Raw genomic sequence first — 21,197 nt, forward strand, 5'->3', positions numbered from 1 at the left:
AGGGTGTTCTTGGTGGTTGTTATTGTGTTACTAGGTGGTTGTTAGGGTGTTCTGCCTGGTTTCTAGGATGTTGCTAGGGTGTTCTGGGCTGTTAGGGCTTGATGCATTGTGGATAGATGGATAAATGGATGGACTGTGGATTTAATTTGATTATCCACTATGGGAAACTACAGCAATCCCAAATACGGAACTGAACCAAGCTTGAAAGCTCTAGAACTGAATCTTGAGACAGTTTAGTGTGAGAATGAAAATAATAAAAGGCTTTGTCATGTCAACATAATGACTGTTTTCAAATAGGTTTCCCAATCGGATCAGTCAAACAGATACATTATTCGGGAGAAGTCAGCTTATGAATGGCTTACTTCCAGCAGAAAGTCTGGCTTGTTTAGTTATGTTATAAATCCTGAAAGTGATCCAGATCGATGCAGGCAGGAGAGATACAACTAAAGTCGTCACATATCACTGCTGATCAATGAATTCAAAATGCTTGTCCAGTAACAGTTTAACCATTAAAAACGAAATACATCTCAACAGGCAAACCGAAATCAATGTTTATAGACTACAACAAGCTGACTGTCACGTCAAAGAGTATTTTAGCATCAAAGCTGCCAGTCAGAGTCGTTCTACGGTCAGGATTGGAGGAGCCTTAATGTAATTCACTTTTCTGCTCCGCACTTACAGACATGGGATGGATCTGCTTACTTCTGCCGCAATTGGATTGTCTGTAGGATTTCAATATGCTGTGATTTGATTAGAGTGTGCCTGAGCTTTCTTTCTGTCATGATAATTGTCCTCTTTTCTAAGACTTCGTAGCACAATTACATTTTGCCCGTAACAGTCTCTGAGGGCTCGTTCGACTCATGCCAGAAATAAAAAAGACAGAACACGTCCTCAAATAACACACGCCTGACTGGTTCATCTGTCACTTTTGCCAAATTTCCCCATGCAAAATAAGCATTAGGGTTATAACTTTTTGACTGTTTTTCAAATAAAAGCTTTCCTGTATCATAAATCGATGAACTTTTGCTTAAAAACAATAAAAAATGCCCCAATTCCTTTAAGTTTAAGAAAAAAAGGTCAAAAAATGGAACGATCTTATAACAAACGCTGATGCTTATAAATAAGTAGCACTTCTTAAAACTTTCTAGAATTGTTTCTGGAACATTCTAGGACTGTTGAGAAGTGATTTATAGAACAATCCAAATCTTGGTATAAATATATATGAGAGCGAGAGGGACAGAGAGAGAGAGCTTTATGAGCCAACAACTCAACTTCATACTTTTTGATATTTGTTCCAGTAGCAATATATAATGTCACACAAGATAAGTGACACTACCGTACAGAAGAACAAGACCAATAATCTAGAGAGATTTCAGCAATCACATGGAAGAAGAGGAAGTGTGAATCTTCACTAGAAGAAAAGGGCAAATTTACTCCAAATGCAAATTATTGGTACCAGTTATACCAAGATTTGGATTGTTCTAGAAAAACAGTTGCGGTAATGATGTGATTGCTTGCAGATTGCATGTAAGGCCTGGGACATACTAAATTATTTTTAAATCTTAAAGGGCTGGTTGATTATGATTTGACTTTTTTAACTTTAGTTAGTGTGTAATGTTGCTGTTTGATCATAAACAACATCTGCAAAGTTACGACACTCAAAGTTCAATGCAAAGGGAGAGATTTTCTTTTACAGAATTCTCTGTTTAAGAACTACAACAAACGGCTGGTAGGGACTATAACAAAACAAATTTACATAAGCCCCGCCCCTGAGAACACGCAACAAAGGGGGCGGGGCCATGTTGGGCTGCTTTAGAGAAGAGGAAGAGTTGTTGTAGTCGAGTGTTGTTGTCATGCCGTCATTTTACGCCGGACTGCTTCACAAACGAGGGTCAATTCAACACAAAAGATGAACATGACGGCACATGCTAGAGGATGAGTTGAATCAACTCCACAGCAACTACATCAATTTATCCACTAACCATTCAGAAACGTCTAAAAGTTGTAACTTCTTCCTGAGTCTCTCCATCAGTGTCGACTCCGGTTTGAACAATGTAAGGCTGAACACCGTTACTGACAATCCTCATTTTGGCTGCGTGAGATTCTCCAGCTTTGTTGTTGATGAGCTGTTAAAGCTCCGCCCCCTTTCCAGAAGAGCAGCAGCTCATTTGCATTTAAAGGGACACACACAAAAACGGCGTGTTTTTGCTCACACCCAAATAGGGGCAAATTTGACAAGCTATAATAAATGATCTGTGGGGGATTTTGAGCTGAAACTTCACAGACACATTCTGGAGACACCAGAGACTGATATTACATCTTGTGAAAGGAGCATTATAGGTCCACTTTATCAGATTTTAAAATTGTGGAAGACCACAGTTTTAACCGATGAAATAAACACTAAATGATTCAGCCGGACCATGGGACCACACACTTGTTGATTACAGGGATGATTTCTCAGAGAGACGAGATCTCACGGAGACTCGCGAGATCAAATGTGACTTGAGAAGACACACATTGCCGCACACACGTTTTCTGAGAGTGCGCTTGGGTTTCCTTTTTCAATTTGATGATAAGTGCTGTAGGATACTTCTTCTAAAACCATACAGAGATGTTTGTGAATGTTTTGTAGGCGCTTGAGTTGAGGCGCTTGAATTTAAGATGAGCTTTGATTTATAAAGAGAGGTGCATTTAGAAACATTTTTGTGTATATGGACGTTTTATAAGCATTATTACACAGGTGGAAGACAGGTAGTGCATAAAAACTACTGAGGAAAACATTTACGGCTGCATGAAGGTCCATTAAGCATCAGATGCTCTGCCAGCAGTTTCCCATGTGACCAAACCACGCTTGTCATGAGCCTGGAGACAGCAGGGGCTGCGAAACCATGATTTAAGAGGCGTTTAAACTGACAGTCATTTAATCGCTGGAGGTTAACAAGATGCTGTACGGCTGATCGAAGGCTTTTGTATTTGTCCGTGTTGCTGTAGTTCAAACAGCACAGAATGACACAATTTAAAAGACTGCAGGTTTGAATCTCACTAGAGATGTTCTTGTGCATCTGCTGTAAAAGCAATGTGTTTCACGACTGAGAAAAGGGTGTCGCTGGACACAGTCAGGTGCACATATGAGCGGCACATTCGATGGGTGGCCATCACCGTGAGCAGAAATCGTCATGGAGACCGTAGCCACGGGAACGCCTCCCTTCAAAAGAGACACCTGACAGAAGTCGTCCAGGACCGTCTGACTGATCTTTTGCTGTTCGACTATAGGGGTGCTATAGAAGTTATGAATTTGAGTTCACTGCTCTCAGATCAGATCAGATGCCCATGGGTGTATTATGTGTTCGGTTTATATTGCCAGTGTAGCAACAGACACATCACAGCAGTGGAAGAAGCTCTGCAGCTGAGTGAAGATAAATCATCTAATATCTTCTCTGAGGAGGAAAACATTTCAGATGGGAAAATATCTGAGAGTGCAGAAATGAAACAAAACATATAAAACAAAATATAAGATAGAATATTGTACAAACCACTCGTTTACCTCTGAAATAACACGGTCTAACAGCAGCACCAGCGGGTCAGAGGTTACCAGGCTTTTGCTGTGATTGGCTGATTAATTTGTCAATGCAATGTCTGATTTTATTTTTATAGTTTTAGTTTTCATGTAATTTTAGTTTAATCTTTAGTCAATACCTTGTGTGATTTTGTCATTTTATTAGTAATAGTAAAATAGTAGTGCTATTTTAGTTTAATTTATTTTTATTTCCAAATAATAATTTTAGTGCTTCAGCTTAAACGTATACAGTTTATTGCCAAGGCAACACTTCAAAAGTCGTTTTAGTTAAAATCTTATCTACTAATTTATGTTTTTTTTGTTGTTGTTGTTGTTTTTTCAACTTCAGGGTTTAATTTATTTTTATTTCAGCTTTGTTCAGTTTTTAGTTTATATTTATTTCCATTTAATAATTGTAATGTGTCATCTTAAAATTATTTCAGTTTATTGCCAAAGCAACATTTCTAATTTTCATTTCAGGTTTTTATTTTATTTTATTTTATTTTATTTTATTTTATTTTATTTTATTTTATTTTATTTTATTTTATTTTATTTTATTTTATTTTATTTTATTTTATTTTAATTTATTTTATTTTATTTTATTTTATTTTATTCCAATTAACAGAAATGTTTTAATATTTTTAGATTATGATAATAACATTGGTTCGTAATTGGTATATTAATATAACATTTAAAAATGCAAAAATATTTTAAGTATTGGTTGCTTGTTGCTTTGTAAATATCAAACGGAAAACGCATTTACACTGGAGTAAAAAGTCATGATTTCAGCAAAGCCACCTTGTGTTAATGAATAACACCATCAACTAATGACCTCATAAGGCGTGTCCTCATTAAAAAACAGGTGAATGTGAAATAATGTGCCTAAAATGCCACTCTACAGCTATAAAGTTTGACTGTAGCTCCTGTGAATCAGGCCTGTGCAGCAGCTTTGGCCCTGGAGATCCCACTGACTTAATGACTGATTGATGGTGACTGAACCGAGTGTTTGTGCTTCTCAAGAGTGATCCAGAACAGACGTCACTCATCAATGACACAAATGAACAACGGCAGTATGCAAGAAACATGATTATGAACATCAAACTGAATGCCTTTAGCCTTGAATTAACTTGAGTCTAACTCCAAACACTCGATGTACAGCAGCAGTTACAGCACATTTCAAGCCCAGTCAGTCATGTGATTAACTGTTTAAATCGCTGCCCATTTGAGAGCTTGTCCAATCATCTTCAGGAGAAAATCAGTGGTTCAGCTAATCACAGTGCTATTTGTAGAGATGCTGCTGAGAAGTGTGGTGTAGACACAGATAATTACAAGCTCTCTCTCTCTCTCAGTAACTGCACAGAAACATCCTTTACTAGTTCTAAAATGTCCTTCTGCAATTAGTAATAGTTAGGCTTGGGTAATTAGAAACAATGGTTCGGACCGTTTCAAAGCAAGATGCTGAATCTGTGGTACAAAATGTAGCTCTACAGACTGTAAATGGTTTAACATCACATTATATGTCATTTTACTGTAATTACTGTCAAAAGTTATGGTTTTCAAGGTACATACAATAAATTTATTTAATGTTTACTGCATTACTGTAGAGTCATGTGTTGCACTGATGGTTTTTTGGCCGTCTATATGCGAGTACTGGCCATGTTTAATAGACATGCCTCTGATTCACCATATGGCTTTATACTGCACTGCCTGTTTTATTATGGTGGTTATCAGTACATTGTAATGTAAAAAGCAGATTTTGGCAGTTCAAGTGGATAGGTTTAAACACCTTTACTTACAAATTATTGGGGGGAAAAAAACACAGAGTTGAGACGGCTGGGTAGGTTACTTTTAAAATGTATTTCACTACAGATTACAAAATACATGCTTTAAAAAGTAATTTGTAGCATATTTAATTAGATTACCCAAGTTTTGTAACTTGTTTCTCAGAATTGCATGATATAAAGTTGCATTTGTAAGTCAGAATTGAAGTGAAACTGATAGAAAACAAAAAGAGAGGTATTTCGCATTTCATGGAAGGACAGTGTAACTGCATACGGAAAGGCCTTAAAACTGCTAGATCTGCCCTAGGTATTTATCTGATACAATGGCTAATTTTCCAGAAAAGAAGTCAGAATTGTGAGATATAAATTCGCAATTTTCCAGACAAAAAGTCAGAATTACGAGATATAAACTTGCAATTGTGAGAAAAAAGTGCAATTCTGACTGTTTTTTTCAAGCAATTGCAAGTTTATATCTCACAATTCTGACTTTATAAAACACAATTGTGAGTTTAAAATTCACACTTCTCTGAAAAAAAGTCATAATTGTGAAATAAATGACATTAAAATTCAAAGTAATCACTTTGATAATCTAAAATACTTTTCAGATGTAAATGTAATTTGATTACCACCCATTTAAAATGTAACTATATAACGAAATACAGTTACTCAAATTTTGCATTTTAAATGCGTAACTAAGTTACATGTATTTGGTTACTCCCCAACCTGGATGTAATGCAATACCACCTTGGGTTTTGTATTTATTTTCAATAATTCAATGCTTTGTTGTTTATTATTTATTACGTAACATGTTTCATACAAAAACAGTGTGAGTTTGTTCATATAATGTTTTCTGAGAAGGAAAAATATTTCAAATGAAGCCAAAGCATCAATCGTTGTGTGTCATTTAGGAACAAACAGATGATCTGGGTCAGCATGATCTGATTTCACATATACATTATATCACACACACACACACACACACACACATATATATATATATATATATATATATATATATATGTATATGTATAGAGGCAGGTGTGTATTGCAAACCTGGTGACATGATGTGTTAGATTCATCAGCACCCTCATCATGACCGCAGGCAGAACGGTGAACAGAAGCTGAGCATGACGAAGACTCTCAGCGCTCTCATAATTGGATCAAGTCTGTGCTGAAAATGTTAAGTGTTTCACCTTTAATAGCAATGACAATGTCTAAAACAGTCATTAGAGACTCTGTGGTGGTTTGAGACAGGAAGTGCATGTTGTGCCCTTGTTCTGAGCTCAGAATCTCTCGGTTGAAGATCTGAATGCTTGTTGGCAGGTACTGCAGACATAGTGGCTGTCAGCAGCATTGATTGGCTTCCTATTACTGGATGTACTTTTTGAAGGCACTGAATCGACTGCACTTTAGCTGCTGGGAGCATTTATATACTCTACATTGATCGGAATGAATAAAACATAAAAAACACAGAACTAATGGAGAAGCTTTAACAGAACTCAAGGGTTGGAATGCATTGGTGTGTTGTTTCAGAACAATACTCTATGTCTCATTGACATTATTATTACTATTGCACATGCATTTGTACAAACCACCAGCTCATATTCGAGCATGTAACCATGTTGTTTGTATGATGGACATGAATGTTCTGAAACGGTTTGTTGAGGAGAAGTGTGCTTTTATTGAACAATTAAACTGCTGGCAACCACCCACAATACCCTAGCAACCAATGAGCAATGTTTTGGCTACACAATGCGTAGAAACACCCTAGCAACCACCCAGAACATTGCATTCTGTGAGTGAGTTTTGCACAAGCAAAATTAAGCTAAAAATAGGATGTGCATCTATTGACCAGATTATTTTTTTTTAATTATTATTCCAGTTATGTGCACATTATGTTTAACCAAACCTCCGCCGACACAGATGCTGGGTTTTGTTTAGCGCTCTCTTGCAGCGTTGAGTCTTATTATGAGCGGTTTTGGGCTTGTTTGGGTGTTATTAAAATGGGCAGGTACAGGTCATGGTATTTTGGTCTTATTCTCAATATAAAGTGAATTATTTTGTTTGTTATGGGCATGTTCTTGTTCCCTGTTTTTTCTAACAAGACGAATAAGGCAACACGAATAAGTCAAAGCTCGTACCTCTTTTCCTGTGATTTCTTGCACTGGTCTGCACTCATACAGAAGAATATGTCCACATCCACCAGATAACAACAAATCATGATTTTGTGAATCATAATTATGACATACAGTAAACAGATGAAATTATGACATAAAAAAGTCAAAATTATGACCCAAGTCAGAAGTCATAGTTTTGACCTTATATCTCAATTTTGACTTTTTAAATCTCATAATTATGACTTAGTGTGTCATAAAAAGTCAAAATTATGACATAAGTCATAAGACTAAGTCATATTTATTAATGAAAAGTCGAAATTCTGACATAAAAATGGAGTGCAGCTGGTAGAAAACAAAAAAGAGAGGTATTGAGGTATTTCGCATTTCATGGAAGGATAGTGTTACTGCATAAAGCCCTTAAAAACTGCTAGATCTGCTCACTTCTTGATTCTATTAGATGAGAACAAACATAATCCTAGATATTTATCTGATACAATGGCTAAATTAATGAGAAATAAAGCTTCAACTTCAGAAGTTTCCAAACAGCACAGCAGTAATGACTTTATGAACTTCTTTACTTGCAAGATTGATACTATTAGAGAGAAAATTATAACAATGCAACCGTCTACTAGATTGTTAAATCATCATGTATGTTAGACCATATACTGACTAAACTACTGAAAGACATGCTTCCAGGAATGAACCCAAATAAATGATGATGCTGAAATGAATAATTTTCCTGTTATCATTGTAAAGCTGCTTTTTCAAACAGTCTGTATTGTTAAAGAGCTATTTAAGGTAACTTGACGTAAAATCTAAATTTAAACTTTTTAATCTCATAATTATGACTTAGCATGGCATAATTTTGACTTTATGTCATAATGAAGAATTTCCAAAGCATGCAATGCATATGCATATCTATAGAAAAGAGATACAGTATGTCTCTGATGTGTGTTTAAATATGTAATTAACCAATATTTGACTCCTCAGAATGGTTAATATAGCCATAATGACGTGGCTCATAATCGGTGATATTGATGCTTCACCCAGAGCACAGATGAGATTCTCACTAGGACACTTCCCCCTCTCATTCACACACACAGATGACGGCAGCTGCCTCTATCAAATGGCAGGATCAAAGGAGTCGACTCTTATTAGTATCCCTCTTTTATCTGCGGTTGGTAAGCTGCAGTGACGCAGAGGTGGGCATGAAATCACTTTCCCTATTCAGAGGGTGAAAACTGGGTGGGGAAATGTGCCCTTTTTGCTAAGGGACGTCCTGGAGCTTGAAACAAGCTTGACACTGTCTTTATTGCTGCAGGGTTTCAAAGTCAAATCACTAGATTTTTTACTATTGTTTGTTATTTCATACACAGATTTAATCCTTGGTCAATATGTTTGGTTTCAGCTGTGCTAAAACACGCTGTATAGTAACAGCTAGACACAAAACAGTTAAAGAGGCCTTTTACGAAGAATAAAGAGGAGCCAACATTTTGAAGTTGGGTGGCATTTAATCGATTTTCAAATGCATTTTCATCCTCAGCCCCCATTCATTTCTGACCCTGAACCTCAAACTGCATCGTCTTCACAACACTAGAACCAGAGGAGTTATTCAGCAAGTTCCTCTTACTGTCAGTCCGTTAAAGATTATCCATGTGTATTCATAGCACACTTGTTCTGCTCGACCGCGCTCTTTAATCACTGGCACTTTAGAAAATCTGAGCTGAGATTTTACAAAAGCTTTTCCTCAGTTGGCAGTGGACCAAAAAGAAAATTTGACAACCTTTTCTTTCCATTTTTTCTTTCGGTTTTCCTCTGCTAGCCTGCAGAAAAATAATGACTTAATTACAAAATGTTCAGCAGGACTCCTTGAGCGCACCATCCAACAACCACACCAGGATCAGCGGCGGTGTTAGTCTGAGTGATTCATAACGCTGTCAGAGCGTTTCTCCTCTTCATTCTACATACTACACAAGAATATTGCTTCTATGGCCGCATTATGATGAATTACAGATGTAGTTTTTAGTAGTTAATTTAGGTGGACTGAAGAAACTAGTTATGAGGATTTAGATATAAACATCTAAATGAAGATTTAAAGAAAATGTCAAACTCACATCATGTATAATAAAGTCCCAGCACACCGGTTCTCCACATGATTTGAGGAACATTTCAGGTCTGTAGCACAATTGCACCAGTTTAATTAGTGTCCCCTAGCAATAGCAGCCTTAACGTTAAAAAAATTAATATCTGATCAAATTAACCAGGCTTATTTGAAGCACCCCATCTAACAGGGTTTTTTGGCTAACTTTGGCTTCTGGCAAGGTTCTCACAAAAATGAACAAACGCTCTTCCAGTAATGTTTTCTGATTTTTAATGATGTTCCAAAAACAATGTTCAAAAATAAAAAATTTTATAACTCAATGTGAACATTGGTAAAATGATCTCAGACCATATTTCTGTAGCTGGGGCAGTTATTGTAGTGAAACATACAGCCCTTTTCATGGTCGAATAAACTTGCGTTTGATTTCTCTCTGTTGTTGATTAGAAAGACGTCTAAAGCTACCGAAGCAGAGCCGTTTGCCTGACCGCTGCTGTCAGTGTTGCCGGACTCCATCACTGTCAATCCAAATCCGAATGGAATCTGACGTATACGCTTTATGTGCCGTGAGAAAGTCACATAAACCAGGCGAGAGCATTTAGACTGAAACAGATTTCCAGAAATGCGATTTGATTAGGATTTCAAACCACATATGGATGAAGCTCGAAACTGATTTGTAAAAGTTGCATTTCATGTGGTTTTTGGCTGTTCACACTTGTTAAATCTGATTTGATTCCAACCGGATGTGCACAAAAACCAGATTTGGACTGACAGCCCCTGCAGGGTTCACACCGGGTATTAAGATGTGTTTTGGTCAATCGGATCACAAGTGGATGGCTCTAAATACAGGAAATGTAAATACAGGCTGTAAAACGTTTTGAGATTGTCCACTTTCGACCACTTCTAAAGGTAATCGAAAACGCATTCGACCGGATTGCTTTCGTAGTGGAGGAATATGTTCAAACAGCCACTAAAGACCGTCTATTCTCCGTCTACTGACCTAATGCGCAAACATTATGAGAAGCACGGGATTTAAACTTTGTCGGCTGAAGACCCAAGTTTGGTTTGAAGATGAAAAATGTACCAAGCACAATGTTCTCTCACCATTCCTGATTTCTGACACACACTCACAGCGTCCGAGCAGAAACGAAAGCTGCTGATCTCCGCCTCCGGTTTTATTTCATCCATTAGATTGAAAGATCTGAAAAAACCCATACATTTACCCGCCTGTAGACCCTCCCCTCGAAGAAATCAGGACAGAAGTGGTTGAAAGTGGACAAAAGAGACGGATTAAAACACCCTCATCTACTTGTGATCCAATCGACCAAAACTCATCTTAATACCAGGTGTAAACCTGGAGACAGACTGAGATCGCTGAGGAAAGTTCACTGGTCATGCACAACATCACAAACAGTATATACATATATATATATATGCTACTCTTATTAGTGCACGACTGCAGCATGTTGTGATTTTACACTCATATATGGTAAGATTGTCCTTTAATATGACTGCAGTATAGCAGCTGGTGTTCATTTTTTGGCAGTGCAGCACTGTTGTTCATTATGTAATCTCATCAACCTCAATTTTAAGAGCATTTGGAAATTGAATGCATCTGGTTTCCGGTGTCATTCACTTCCAGTATAACATAACTTACTTCCACATTGAAAAAAAAGAGCCCTTGCAGGTCCAGGTATTATTTTGCAGTTCATGACAGCATTTCTCAGTGTGTTCTCTAACAGACAGCTGGCACTTTATTTCTTTATTTACTCTCAAATGCTCCGGCTGACACACAAACATGCGCATATATAATGCTAGGGTGGAGATTCTTTTGAGTGGTGCTTGTCTGTGCAAAACTCTCTTCCACGACGATGAGTGATGATGTGGGTGGCTGTTGCTATGCGGTTGCTAAGCTGGCCCGTGCTTTGCTCTGATGTTACCAGGGTGTTATGACTGGTTACCAGGGTATGCTTTGTGGTTGTGTTATTCAGCAGGTGATACCCCCTGAATTTTGAAATATAGCAATGCTTGAGTACATCACATGAAGAGAAGCTATGGAGCATGGCATCATTCCCATTCCCTTTTACTGCTCTGGAAAAAAACTATTTTCACTCAGAAATACTGCCAAGATTAAAATCAACCAGCTGGTGTGTGTGGCATTGAACATTTAACAATCCAACTTTTTTCTTTTGTGCATTGGATATGCTGCCATCTACGATATCATGTGACATAATGCTGTATTTCCCTTAGATGGCAGCATTGCATAATCAATCATCGTTTCTGATCTGGACTCAAGTTTGGGAACATTTCACTGTGAGGTTTTATCAGCATCACATGAACCATATGCAAAATTGCATCATGAGCTTGAAAGTCGTAAAAGCAAGGGAACATGCTTGGAAAGAGATGTAGATGAGGGAGTGATCTTGTATTGTAAAGAGAGGAAAAGACCGTTTCAACCAGATATCAGGCAACTTTCCTTGTTTTATCTGTGTTCTCTAGTGTTCTGGAGTCACCCTGCTGTGCCGTCAGATTGCTTTCTCTGTAACCGCTCATATAACAACCAAACACAAGAGAGCATGAACAAGATGCAGAAAACTTATGAAAAGCAGTGACTGGAACAGTGCATCTGTCTTCCAGCCGCCAGCGCTGCAATTACACCGTTTGTTTGTTTGATTGTTTCTTCAGTCATTAAAGCTGCAGGGATGGAAATGATGTTGGATTGTTTATGCACAAACTGGCTGAACAACACTACACATGCTTGAAATGATTCATGAACACCTTTTTTTGTCTTTCAGGGCAAAGATTTTCCGTGGGAAGAAGGTCCAAGGAGATTATGACGTCAAAGTTGAACAGGTGAAGCATTTATTATAGCTTTAGACCCGGGGCCGTACGTATAAAGCCGCTCAGAGTAACATTTTAGTCTTAGTGTGTCAGAATTCTAAGAATGATGTAATTTTACTCTATTCCTAGACTTCAGATGTATGATTCATAAAGGATCCTAAGTGTTAAGATTAGGTCTCAGCTCCTAAATTATTCAAGAGAGCTGGAGAGGAATAACAAGATGGCAGCAGAGAGGAGGAGACACACAATTTCCAACGAAAATATAATGTATTGGAGTTAAATGAAGACAGGGAGTTGATAAAACCATAAAAGCTTGTCAAGGTATTCGTTTTGTATCTAGTAAGATATTTAATGACTCTACACGTCTGCTTAAACAACAAAATATGAGGAATATATTTTTGGTTACACCTTATTTTACAGTGCCTTAGCTGCATTGTAATTACTCAAATAAGTACTATTAATTAATTACATGTACTTACTATAGAGTTACAGTTAGGGTTAGGGTTTGGTTAGTTACTTGTAATTATGCATAATTAACTGTTATTACTATAGTAAGTACATGTAGTAACGTGTAACTACGGCACTGTAAAATAAAGTGTTACCATATTTTTTTATTTATATTTTTAAAATATGAGGGAAGAACAAAACACTAAACTTAGTCAAGGTATTTTTCTGACAAAATCATTTGGCACAAAAGGAAAACTACAGCTACAGGTTTTAGAAAAACAAAACAAAAAAAGCATACATTGACTGCAACAGCTACGCAATATGCTTACATAATCTTTAAGACATTTTTAATAATATTTGAATAAAGGGTGAATATGTCAATTTTCCTATGCCGGACGTCACTTTTGGCCACTACAGCATTGCAGTTCATTGACTTTCCAACTGACCGTCAAACCATGCGGCAAAAGCAAGCCACTTTTATGAGGATTTCAGTCTTCCCTGGATTTGTTGATGAAACTCATCTTTTAACTGTAAATGAGGAGACATAAATCAATAGAAAAGGATTCCACACCATCAATACTACTTTGTGATAATTTTGCACAATGCAAAGCAATTTTTTTTTAAATAAATGTAAATATTAAAGTTTCTGTGTCTTAATTAAATGATTTTATTATAATTACATTAAATGATTAGTGATTTCACCCTTGCAGGCTCACTATTGGCTGATTCAGACTTTAACTATTAAATTATAATGAGTAAATGAATGTGACTGCATTCATGCACTAAATTTCCAGTAAGTCCTCGCTGGAAACAAAAACAAAAACACACCATCAGCAGCCAATCAGAACATATTGATCACTCGCTCTCATAGCGTTTCAAACCTGTATGACTTACTCTCTTCCACAGAACACAAAAGACATTTTTAAGTGTTATTGATGTTTTGTACTCAAATCATTAGGGTACAAACAAACAACAACAACAACAAAAACAAATCTTGGACCCAATTGGCTTTCATTTGTATATTCCTGTCATGATTATTACTGGGAGTGCCCTTGTCTGTCACTAGAGGGCACTCCAACCTGGACTTTTGGTTTTCATCACTTGGACTTCATTTCCCATAACACACTTCCCGGACTCATTATCCTGTCATTGCACCCAGCTGTTTTGTGTTTGATCATTCGTTCTGTCTATTTATACCTGTTTGTTTCTGCTTTTTGTTATCGAGGTTGGTTTATTTTTCCCTGTTTCTGTTATGGACTGTTCGATGGATTTATGACCTTTGCTTGGACGACTATGATCTTGGATTTGTTTATTAAAAGCTGCACTTGGATCTACTTGCCAGTTTCCGTGTTTGTACGTGACAATTCTAAAAACACCAAATCGTATTGCTTGTTGCTTTACAAGGACCAAGAGCTTATGGTTCGGCTGTTCAGTCGTGAAATATCACTCATAACTTCATCATTCTTGGGGCAAAGAATGGTGCCGCAGAAATGTGTATATTTCTCGACAGTAACATATGCCAGTAACAGATTTGTCATGCCCTTAAAAGCCTGAAATTGACTTTAAGTGTTGTCTTTGACATCACAGCTAGTGAAGGGTTTGAGACTCAAAACAAATCACGTCTCACACACGTGTGCCTGAGCAGCAAACACTGATACAGCAGAAGCCTTTTGTGTTATTTATGTTTCAGTAACTGTGCCACTTAGAAACGGCCACCGCGTCTTTATAAGTGAAGGCTGACTGCCTTACAAAATAAAAAACGCTTCCAGAGCATTTTATGATGTGCCGTGTCATTGTTATTCCCGACCACATGTTGCTGATTGGAAGCCAATACTATTGATCTCAACTTGTAATTCTCTAAATGCCCTTCACCCCGTAGTAATAGATTATTGATCGAGAACATGTAATAGAGCGGAGGTTGGATTTCATTAACTTGCAGTCCGTCGGTCACTTCTGCTTGTGACTTCTGGGTTACTCTCCTCATGTATGTGACTGTAAGAGTTCAACTCTTGTGGTCTTGGACAGATGGCTGAAATTAAGTGGGAACACAATTACAAAGAGCAACAGTTTCAGTTTGTGTCTGCTGCCAAACGGCCAATAAAGCAAACCGTTCCAATTAAGACACGATGACGGAGAAAGCCTGCAACAATATAACTGGCTGTTTTATTACCAATGAATGACCATTCTGCAGAAATAATGCATATTAAATATGACACAGCTTCCAGTTTTATAGCGTCTGTGTGTAAAGCTCAGATTTGAGCTCACGTTGCATAACAGATGAATGTTAACAAGCCCACGGTGATGAGGAACAGTTACGGGACACGATTCACTCCTACTAACTGTTTTTGAAGATCACAGGCTTTCATTAAAATGACTAATGTGATCACCGGCCTTTACTCTGCCTCTTCAATTATGCAATAAACATGATTAGAAAAACAAAGTTGCATTATATTCATTTACTATAACAGAAAATATAGTAAAGCGAGGATGAGTCACATCATATAATACATTTTTTTAAATTGTTTCATTTTTCTCTCAAGTCTAGTTTAGTTTGCAAAAACCTAGAAATTCCAGATGTTGAGCTGGGAGATCATGCATTTATTTGTATTTTTCTATATTTCAGGCCGAGTTCTCTGAGCTCAATCTCGTGGCTCATGCTAACGGCACATGCAGTGTGGACATGCAGGTGATCAGAAATGGAACCAAAGTGGTTCGGTGAGTTGTCGTTTCTGTTGTTCTCCAGCGGTTATCTTGATTATGTTTATTAATAAATACACACGCCTGCAAATAGATCCATGATCAACTCTTCTCGCCTGCAAACACACCGTGACACACTAGGCTCAAAATTAGGTTTTAAAAATGTAAGATTTATATCTTTCTCTTGCAAGTAAATAGAACAAAAATATTTCTGACACATAACGCACTCACTTGTTCAAAAAAGTATTCATCTTTGTGGTATTAACCTGAAAGTCCACACTTGAAATCACAGTGATTCACAGTAGTTAAAGCAGTCAGATCTGAAGTGATGTGATTTACTGTCACGATAACCACAAAATGTGGTTCAACAAAAATACAGGAAACCAAAATTCAACTTACCATAAGCACAGACTGTGGGTGTGCAGGAGTAGAAATGCCAGCTTACTCATGCAGGAGCTTTACACTGCCTTAGATGAGTGTGTCAGGCTGGATTTTCCATTACTGTTGAGGTGTGTGTGTGTGTGTGTCTGTGTGTAAACTCAATTTTACATAGCCGTACGATATGGATGTATATTAGCATGGTTGTGATTCGGCCGTAGGTAATCATAGTGTGCTGATATACAGCCATATTGCACGGCTACTCGTGTGATATTGCATTTATACAACAGTTCGATGGCACGAGTGTGTAAATAAATAATAAACAACAATGGATTGTCTTTAAAAACCTTCTTTTGTGCAGAACTACGTTCCTTCCTCCACGGATTCAAATCTCAAATTGACAGCTTAACAGTCGATCCCAAGATCCGTTACTAATTCTGAAACGTGACTTTAGAACTAGTAATGAACATCATCGACTGAACGAGTGTATTACCTGCATCTGATATAACATTCATTCTTCAGGTTAAATTTATAATAGAAAATCAGTTTGAATGTCCACTGAGGAAAGCGATATCTTTGTCCTTTTAAAAGTTAAGGGGATTTCCCACAGTGCAAAAACAACTTCCTCATTCTGACTCACTCATAAAGAGAGTCTTTGCTGCCATCTAATGGTGTGATAATATAACTTTCACTGATACTGTTGACGGACCCTTTCTCAATACCAAATACGGCATTTTATTTATATAAATGAACAACAATAGCCATTATAAAAGACAGAAACAAAAGCAAACAATAAACACAATCAAATAAATAAAAAACACAAGCAAACAATTCAGTCAAACTGTCATGATCACCAGTTGGAGTGCCCTACTTAGCCTCCAGAGGGCACTCCACCCCGGACCATTACCTCACCACTCGAAACTTCCATTACAAAAGCAGAAACAAACTAGGTATAAATAGACAGAACACTAATAACATAATACAAGACAGCTGGGTGCAATGAAGTGATAATGAGTCCGGGAAGTGGGTTATGGGAATTGAAGTCCGAGTGGTGAGGTAATGGTCCGGGGTGGAGTGCCCTCTGGAGGCTAAGTAGGGCACTCCAACTGGTGATCATGACACAAACATAGAAAAGCAGCACTCTAGTACAGGATTTAAGTTAAATATAGCCTAAATATAAAGTTATGAAATTTAATTTTTCACTTAATCCAAATCGTTTTGCTCTGGAATAAGAAATAGATTAATAAAAGCAAAGATTGCCTGTTTGATATACACCAAATGAATTATACCTCATGTTTAAACACTATCTACATAAGAGCCAGCGGCAAATTCCTGAAGGACTGGCCGAGATGAAGCACGGCTCTCATCCAATCAGATTCGAGAACCAGAAAGAACTATTTGATGAACGTACACTATGTGCGGAGAGCATTCACTCAGTATCGTTATCTCATTTTTGACTGAGGTGGCTTTTAGAGGCTTTTGCATTGGAAGTCTTCATATGCAGTACATGTATAAACTCACCTCACTTCATCATATACGGTTGATTCTCCGTTAACTGGAACAAACAAAACAGTTTGAATAATGTCCGTTACAAACACTGACAAATCTGGCATTCCCTTCAGTAAATGAATGATTTGAAAATTCAGTTTACACAGCTGTAATCTAATTTATTATAATTATAAAAACACAGAGTTGACAGCTGGCAGTGTTGACAAAAGAACCATATTCTCCACATCACACATGCATTAAACAGCCATTTTGTTTATCTGGTGTTGCTACTGCTGAGGAAAATGAATTCTTTATGGTTTGTGACCATGACAGCGACCCAGAAAATATAAGCGCATTTACTTAATTTGGTTTAACAAATCTATAAACCTGTGAGACGCTGCTGAAGTCAGAGCAGATGAAATATGGAAACAGGGGATTTCTGAAAAGACTTATTGTTTCTTTAAATAATGCATATGTCTGTTTAATACACATTTTATATTATGAATATAATAACTGAATGAATATTTTAATCTATTGAGCTACAGTCTGAGGTGTTTATGAGGGGAGTAAATTTTATAATTTGGAAGAAGAGAGTGAGCATCTCTGATTAATTTCCAATAAATCCAAGTGAACAGCAAGTAAAGGTTGTCGGACATATTCCCGAGTCAAACCGAGATACACTCCATACAGATTTTTGCTGTGTTTGTGTTGTTCTTCACACAGGTCCTTCAAGCCTGACTTCGTCTTGGTCCGACAGCATGCCTATAGCATGGCACAGAACGAAGACTTCCGGAATATAATCATCGGACTGCAGTATGCCGGGATCCCCAGCCTCAACTCACTGGAGTCCATTTACAACCTCTGTGACAAGCCATGGGCCGTGAGTGTGTCTTTTACTGTCCCGTGTGCTTTTCCTTGAGGAAACGGTCAGTGTGAAGGAGCAATGTGACAAGACTGTTATTTTTATCTGGCCATCAAAATGCAACATGCAACACAAATACAAATACAAAACCTGATTGTTTTAAAGCACTTCTGACAAATCACATTTCATTACACTTCAGGTTCAGTCCATTTCTTCTAAAACTACTACTTTGTCATTAAAGGCAGGGTAGGCAAAAAAATGTATAAAAAACTTTTTTTCAAAATTTGTTTAAACTTTATTTATATATCAATACATAATTAAAATGTAAGTACTCTGAAAAAGAAAGTATAAAAATCGAGTGTCTGTAGACCTCTCACGACTGTTTTAAAGACAGCTCATTATTTCCATTCACTCCACCCCCTCCCTTCTGGGCTCCTTCCAAAGCCACGCCCCCAAAACGCATGAACGTGTGACTCCGACCACTGAGCTGGAAGACGCATTATTTACCTGAGACGAGCGGAGAGGAAGGAGCACGGCATGTAGTGACATCATGTCAGAATCACATGTAATAAAAATAACTTTATAATTATGAAGATAAACAAACAAGATGTATTTTAGTACTCACTATCAAGCTAGCATATTGATATTGGTAAAGTTTAAAATATATATTTTTTGATTCGCTAACGAGCTATCTATAAGGCAAAGCTAAAAACAGGTTGCATGATACACGTTTTTCCATTACCATCATTTACACTGTGATGAAGATGAATTTCGTGTAAGATTCATAACATATACGTTGTTCTACAGATCAACAGAGTAACATACACTCAAATATCAACTCACAACTGCATTGCAGACACAAAATAATAACACACACATACAACAAAGTGTGTACGACACACACAGATACAAGATAAAGACATCAGTAAACATAGGTAGAGAATATAAAAACAAAACAAAGGCGAAAAAAAAAACGTGCAGGTAAACTTACAGGTGAACATGGTAAAAGAGTTAGACAGAGGGTAAAATTATGCACAATTCAACACTATAGCTATCATTATTTATCGTCTCTACTACGGCTCGCTAAGTAATGTTATGTTAGCTATATTACGCAGCTACGTGTGCTAATGACACATGCTTCATGAAAAAATAAACAAAAAAATATGTATGATCAAAATACAAAAGAAAGATTTACCTGTCCAGCAGAAATAAAGCCATCAAGGAGTCACTTTTCAGCCCCTTGAGTTCCCTCAGTTCTCGCCATCGCTGGAAAGCCACGCCGATATTAACTCGCGTTTTATTTCTTTGTTTATCCAAAGACTTTTTGTTCATTGCCTTTTCTTGTACTGTTACTGTCTTCCTTTTTTTGCCTGGTTTGCCTTCACTAACTGCATAGGCCGGTACTGTGAATTTAGCTTGCTGTTTCTCTGCCATTGTTTTGGTATTCCTAGGATCCGTGCCTCTTGGATTCCCCAAATCAAACGTGCGCGCGCAAGTGGGCAGGTCATGTGTGGCAAAAGGGTGGTTGCCATGGTTGCGAGAGAGTGACAGCCGCCTAAGCCAATCCTATGTTTCGTCCCGGATGGAAATAATGAGCTGTGTTTAATACAGATTAAACGGTCTAGAGTCACTCGATTTTTATACTCTTTTTATCAGAGTTCTTACATTTTAATTATGCATGTATATATATAGAAAGTTTAAACAAATTTGGAACAAAATTTCTTACCTACCCTGCCTTTAACTAAAACTACTAATTAAAATAAAGATTAAATAAAATATAAATATTAGTTGGAGGACTTAAACTGAACATAAATTACAATTATTGTCAGCGTGTGTTGGATGCTTTGTGAAGCTTTGTGAGTCATTTGTTGTGAATCAGTGATTCAGAGCACACATCAAACTGCCATCATCACGTGATTTCAGTAAACAATACTCATAACTGCTTTGAAATGTTTCAAAATTTCAATCGTTGGCCACTAGGGGGCGCTGATCTCTGTGGACTCATGAAACAGTGTCTATATATGATTTTTGCCTGATTTCAGATCAGTTTTATACATTTTTAGACATTCAGTGACACATTTGTATAGTAAAAACCAAGAGTTATAATTTTTGAAATATTTTATGATTTTTAATTGCATTTAATAATACTTATGGCTTCTACAAAAGCTAACTGGAGTCTGTTAAAGGGTAAGTTCACCCAAAAATAAAATTTCTGTCATTAATTACTCTCCCTCATGTTGTTACACACCTTTGTTCATCTTCAGAACACAAATTAAGATATTTTTGATGAAATCCGAGACTCGTCCATAGACAGCAATATAATCAACACTTTCAAGGTCCAGAAAGGAACTAAAGACATCGTTAAAACAGTCATGTGACTGCAGTGGTTCAACCTTAATGTTATGAAGAGACGAGAATACTTTTTGTGCGCAAAAAAACGAAACAAAAATAACTTTATTCAACAATATCTAGTGAAGGCCGATTTCAAAACACTGCTTCATGAAGCTTTACGAATCTTTTGTTTCGAATCAGTGTTTCGGAGCGTGTATCAAACTACCAAAGTCACGTGACTTCAGTAAACGAGGCTTCGTTACGTTATAAGTGTTTCGAAATTTCAGTGGTTCACCACTGGGGGGCGTGATTTTGGAAGTTTGATTCACGCTCCAAACCACTGATTCAAAAGATTCATAAAGCTTCATGAATCAGTGTTTTGAAATCGCCCATCACTAGATATTGTTGAATAAAGTTGTTATTTTTTTGTTTTTGAGCACAAAAAGTATTCTCGTCTCTTCATAACATTAAGGTTGATCCACTGCAGTCACATGACTGTGTTTTAATGATGCCTTTAGTTCCTTTCTGGACCTTGAAAGTGTTGATTATATTGCTGTCTATGGACGAGTCACCTCTCGGATTTCATCAAAAATATCTTAAT

The 21,197-nt window shown here is 37.1% G+C and overlaps 1 protein-coding gene across 1 annotated transcript in view; it reads left to right on the forward strand.

The window, feature by feature from the left end:
• syn2b (synapsin IIb) overlaps positions 1 to 21,197 on the forward strand; it is a 73,013-nt gene that overhangs the window by 16,469 nt on the left and 35,347 nt on the right. The window contains exons 2-4 of the mRNA XM_048173303.1: positions 12,348 to 12,405; positions 15,464 to 15,555; positions 18,127 to 18,283. Coding sequence (XP_048029260.1) covers positions 12,348 to 12,405; positions 15,464 to 15,555; positions 18,127 to 18,283 — 307 coding nt within the window. The remainder of the gene's footprint in view (positions 1 to 12,347; positions 12,406 to 15,463; positions 15,556 to 18,126; positions 18,284 to 21,197) is intronic.

The sequence above is a fragment of the Megalobrama amblycephala genome, linkage group LG21, assembly GCF_018812025.1.
Source record: "Megalobrama amblycephala isolate DHTTF-2021 linkage group LG21, ASM1881202v1, whole genome shotgun sequence".
Lineage (NCBI taxonomy): Eukaryota > Metazoa > Chordata > Actinopteri > Cypriniformes > Xenocyprididae > Megalobrama > Megalobrama amblycephala.